General features: G+C 44.0%; 1 protein-coding gene across 2 annotated transcripts in view; it reads right to left on the minus strand.

Annotated features, from left to right (window-relative positions):
• Positions 1–693: 693 nt before the first annotated feature.
• Positions 694–5137, minus strand: part of LOC123513622 (LIM/homeobox protein Lhx9-like) — a 48953-nt gene continuing 44509 nt past the window's right edge. The window contains exons 5-6 of one of the 2 annotated variants that reach the window (XM_045270890.1): positions 2052–2260; positions 694–1202 (exon numbers count right to left, since the gene is read on the minus strand). In XM_045270890.1, the coding sequence (XP_045126825.1) occupies positions 990–1202; positions 2052–2260 (422 nt within the window). In that variant the 3' untranslated portion in view covers positions 694–989. Of the gene's footprint in view, positions 1366–2051; positions 2261–5137 lie in introns of both variants that reach the window. The other variant, XM_045270892.1, reaches the window with a different exon arrangement.

Raw genomic sequence — 5137 nt, forward strand, 5'->3', positions numbered from 1 at the left:
GAGGGGAAAAGAGGGGAAAAGAGGGAAAAAAGAGGGAAAAAGAGGGAAAAGAAGGGGAAAAGAGGGGAAAAGTCAAGTGTGAAGGTTTATGTTGGTGGAGATGTGGAAATGATTCGTTCTGCACACATACATACATACACACACATACATACATACACACACACACACATACATACATACATACATACATACATACATACACACACACACACATACATACATACATACATACATACATACACACACACACACACACATACATACATACATACATATATACACACACACACACACACACATACATACACACATTTTGCCGATAAATTTTTTCTTCAGTTTTGGTCTACGACACTGAACTACAACGGTAACGATAAGAAATGATAAGGAAATGAGTCTGTACACAAAGGTCGAGGGACTCACTGACTGACTGACTGACTGACTGACTGACTGACTGACTGATTGACTGACTGATTGACTGACTGAGTAGCAAGTTGACTTTATGTGTCCTCGACTTGTTTTTACTTTATTTTTACAGCAACACCAACGTGGAGGAACAAGACGTGTGTGTGTGTGTGTGTGTGTGTGTGTGTGTGTGTGTGTGTGTGTGTGTGTGTGTGTGTGTGTGTGTGTGTGCGTGTGGGTAGGTGCCTCAGTTCAATGCACACAGATGGAGGCGCTGTAGACATGTGTGTGCGTGTGTGTGTGTGTGTGTGTGTGTGTGTGTGTGTGTGTGTGTGTGTGTGTGTGTGTGTGTGTGTGCCTAAAACTCCTTCACCTCACCTCTCAGCGAAGGACTCCCCTCGGCGCCCCTGGCCATACAATTCCTATCTTTACTCCCGCTGCTCACATCCTGGCAAGACGGGAAGGAGTCGGTGTAGGATAGCAGTAGGACTCTTGATACAGACTGCCACAGAGTCCTACGAAGTGACGGCATCCAAAGACTAAACATCCTTCATCGTATAGCATCCTACACTCCACCCGCGTCCTTTTTACTGGCACATATCCGTAAACTGGAGGGACTGACTTCCTTCATCCCCCGAGGACATGGCGTAGAGGTCCGTGAGTCCTGGACCGAGGGAATCCACAGGTCGCAGGTCCGTCAGCAGGCTGCTCTGGTCCTTCATCTTATCGCCAACGTGCCTCTCCTGCTCCTGCTTCAAAAGGTTCCTCCGCCACTTGGCCCTCGCGTTTTGGAACCATACCTGCCGGAGAAAGGTAGTGGGATGGCGGTGGTGGAGGAGGAGGTGGAGGAGGAGGTGGTGTGGGGATGAGGGAGGTGGAGGTGGCGGCCCTTCCTGCATGGTGGAGACAATGCCCCTCCCCTTCCAGAGTGTCAGTGGCTCAAGTCTTAGAGAGCTTCATGGCCTAAAGGGAGAGAGAAGACTAGAGAGTGTGTGTCCTGCCTTGTCCTGCTCGTATGTCTGCTCACCCCGCTTACTCTAACCCCTTCCTCTAACCCCTTCAGTACCGGGACGCTGTTTTACTTTCATTTTCGTGTGTGGGATTTCATTTAAATTAGGGAGGGTCTATGGAGGTCGGATTAATGGCCACAGTCTTTCTTTAACCCCTTCAGTACTGGGACGCATTTTTTTTTTTACCTTGAGTTTTGGGTATATGCGATTTTATTGACATTAGGAAGGGTCTATGGAGGTCAGAAGATTAATAGGTGGAGTCTTTACCATTGTAGTCCTCCACAAGAGTTTCTGAAGCTGTATAAAAGTCATCAAATAGTAAGTGAAATGTTTTAATCTTGAGTTTTGTATACGATTAGACCATTTTATTGACATTACGAAGAGTCTATGAAGGCCAGACGATCAATAGCCACAGTCTTCACTATTTCAATCCCAGCATGAATTTCTGAAGCTGTACAAAATCACCAAATAGTCACCAGAATGAATATAGAAACACGTCCTGGTACTGAAGAGACTACTAACCTTCCTACACAGAGCCACTTAATATTTCACCACCTGTTTGCTCCCTGGACTGTAAAACTTGTAAACTACCTCACTGTAAACTACCCCAATCTCTCCCTTTTTTTCCCCTTCTCTTACCTGTAGGACTCTCTTGGATAAGCCTGTCTTCTGGGCCAGCTGTTTGAGGTCCTTGGCGTCCGGGTTCTGGTTCAGGTTAAAATAGGACTTCATGGTTCTCAGCTGGTGGTGCTTAAAGGAGGTTCTCATGCGCTTGGTTCTGGTCTGTCCTGGCGGCTGAGGGTCGTACCTGTAAGCCTCCATTGATATGTCTCCCCCCGGCACCAGTTCTGAGGAGGGATGGAAGGTGGAAGGTGAAGAAAATGGAGGTTTTGGTGTGTGTGTGTGTGTGTGTGTGTGTGTGTGTGTGTGTGTGTGTGTGTGTGTGTGTGTGTGTGTGTGTGTGTGTGTGTCGTCAGTGAGTTATCAAGAGGTTACTTTCAACACACACATATACACACAAACACACAAACACAAACATCATTATTTTTTTGTTTTCTTGTTTTTTTTCTCAATTTCTCCTTTTTTAGCGAGATTTTTTTTCAGATAGTTTCTCTCTCTCTCTCTCTCTCTCTCTCTCTCTCTCTCTCTCTCTCTCTCTCTCTCTCTCTCTCTCTTTCCTTCCATCATTCCTTCATTCCTTCATTCCTTCTTCATCACATTCCCCTCTGCCTCCACCATCATCACTGTGTCTTCTCAACCACACTGACTCTCCCCTCACTCATCTTCCTCCTCCTCCCCCCCTCCCATCCCCAGTCACTCCTCTTCCTCCCCTCTCCCTCTCTCCCTCTCTCCCACATCCTCTTGCACTTCACCACTCTCCGCTCTCCCTCGTAATTCTGTCTTTCTTTATGCATCTGCTACGCCTCACACACACACACACACACACACACACACACACACACACACACACACACACACACACACACACACACACACACACACACACACAGTCATATCTCTTTTTATTGATTTTTTTATTAGTTTATCTTTCTTTTCGTTTTATCATTAAATTAAGTGTCTATTTTATTTTGTTTATCTATTTTTATTGAGATTCTGTAAATGATTGGGAGTAAATCTGTATGTTTTTTTTTTTCGATCAATAGATACTCTGAAGGTGCTAAGAGAGAGAGAGAGAGAGAGAGAGAGAGAGAGAGAGAGAGAGAGAGAGAGAGAGAGAGAGGAGGGAGAGGACGTGACATTAAAGGAGAGAGTAGAAGACACGTCGCCATCCTCTTCCTCCTCCCATTCCTCCTCTTCCTCCTCCTCCTCCTCCTCCTCCTCCTCCTCCTCCTCCATTCCAGTCCTAGCCCCCAGCACGCGTGGAATGTGCTCCCCTCCACCTGAGTTACGAGATAATGTTTTCCTCCACTCAGCATCAATACTTTTTCTTCCACCACCACCACCACCACCACCACCACCACCACCACCACGTCCTTCTATCCTTCAACTTTACATTATGAAGTCCACCTAACTTAACCTAACCTAACCTAACCTAACCTTACTTAACCTAACCTAACTTAACTTCACCTAAACTGACCATCTCCCCTCCACCCCCACACACGTACACGACCAGTTAACCAATGAGAGTACGTGGTTAGCCAGACGTGGCAAGCGGAGAGCCAATCAGCTTCGGCGTAGCGTGTGTCATCGGCTACACTGGTGAATAAAAGAAATCAATAGTGTTGGATGCTGGAAAATATCTGCCACTTGGGATTCTGCCTCCCTGTGACGTCACGTGTCTTCTGGCCAATGGGGGGACGCTAAAATGTGTGTGTGTGTGTGTGTGTGTGTGTGTGTGTGTGTGTGTGTGTGTGTGTGTGTGTGTGTGTGTGTGTGTGTTTATACGTCCACCGCAGAGAGAGAGAGAGAGAGAGAGAGAGAGAGAGAGAGAGAGAGAGAGAGAGAGAGAGAGAGAGAGAGAGAGAGAGTAGGGTATTCGTTTCCTAATCTAATCTATGAATATTTTTCTCTCTATCTCTTTCCTTCTTTCTTTTTCTTCACTTTTTTTTCTTCTCTTCCATTTCTTCCTCGTTTCATTTGTTATTCCTTTCATCTACAAATCTTTCTTTCTTTCTTTCCATTCTCTCTCTCTCTCTCTCTCTCTCTCTCTCTCTCTCTCTCTCTCTCTCTCTCTCTCACACACACACACCTTATCTCTACCTCTTCTCTCCCACCCCCTCTCCCTCCCTCCCTCACCCCTCTCCCTCTCTTGTCTTTCCTAAAAACCTCAACGTGACAGCAAAGAAATAAGTAAAAATAAATAATAATAATAATAATAATAATAATAATAATAATTCAAAAAAAGGAGAAAAAAGGCAGAAGTTATTTATGATTTTAATGGCCTGTGATGTTTTCTGATTAATTACACTGGTAACCAATTACTACATTCACCAATTACAATTTGTTTTAATGAAGTAATTAATTAGTTAGAGGTTAATTAGTAGTGCTTTGGGCTGTGGTGGGGAGAGAGAGAGGGGTGGAAGGGGGGGAGGGAGAGAGGGAAGAGGAGTGGTGAAGGGGAGAGGGAAGGAAGGAAAGTATAGGAGAAAGGAAAAAGAGGAATGAAGGGAGGGAGAAAGAGGAGAGAGAGAGAGAGAGAGAGAGAGAGGGGGTGGAGATAAAGAAAAAAAAATAGGAGGAAGGAGGAAAAGAGGAAGGAAGGATGAAGTTAATTGGAGGAGAGAAAATAGAGAGGTAATGAGGAGAGAAGAGGGAAAATGAAGAGGAAGGAGGAAGAGAGGAAGGAAGCATAGAGGTGGAAATAAAGGAAGGAGATAAGAAAATTGAGTTAGGAAAGAAATGAAAGGAGGAAATAATGAGATAAGAGGAAATGGAGGAAAAGAAGAATAGAGAAGAGAGAGAGATAAAAAATGAGAAACGAGAGGAAGACAGAAGGGGAGAGAGAGAGAGAGAGAAAAAAAATAAATAAAAGACGGAGAGAAAGAGAAGAAGAAGAAGAAGAAGAAAATGTGAAGGAAGATAACGAGATAAGAAAAAAAAGATAAAATGAAAAAAAAATATACAAAAAAAAAAGAGAATTCCACACCACAAAGCAGAGTAAAGAAGAAGAAGAAAAAAAGAAAGAAAAAATTGAAGGAAAATAATAGAATAAAAGAAAAGAGAAAAAGAAAACAGAAAAATATAGAAAAGAAAATAGAAATAAG

The sequence above is a fragment of the Portunus trituberculatus genome, chromosome 36 (genome assembly GCF_017591435.1).
Source record: "Portunus trituberculatus isolate SZX2019 chromosome 36, ASM1759143v1, whole genome shotgun sequence".
NCBI lineage: Eukaryota > Metazoa > Arthropoda > Malacostraca > Decapoda > Portunidae > Portunus > Portunus trituberculatus.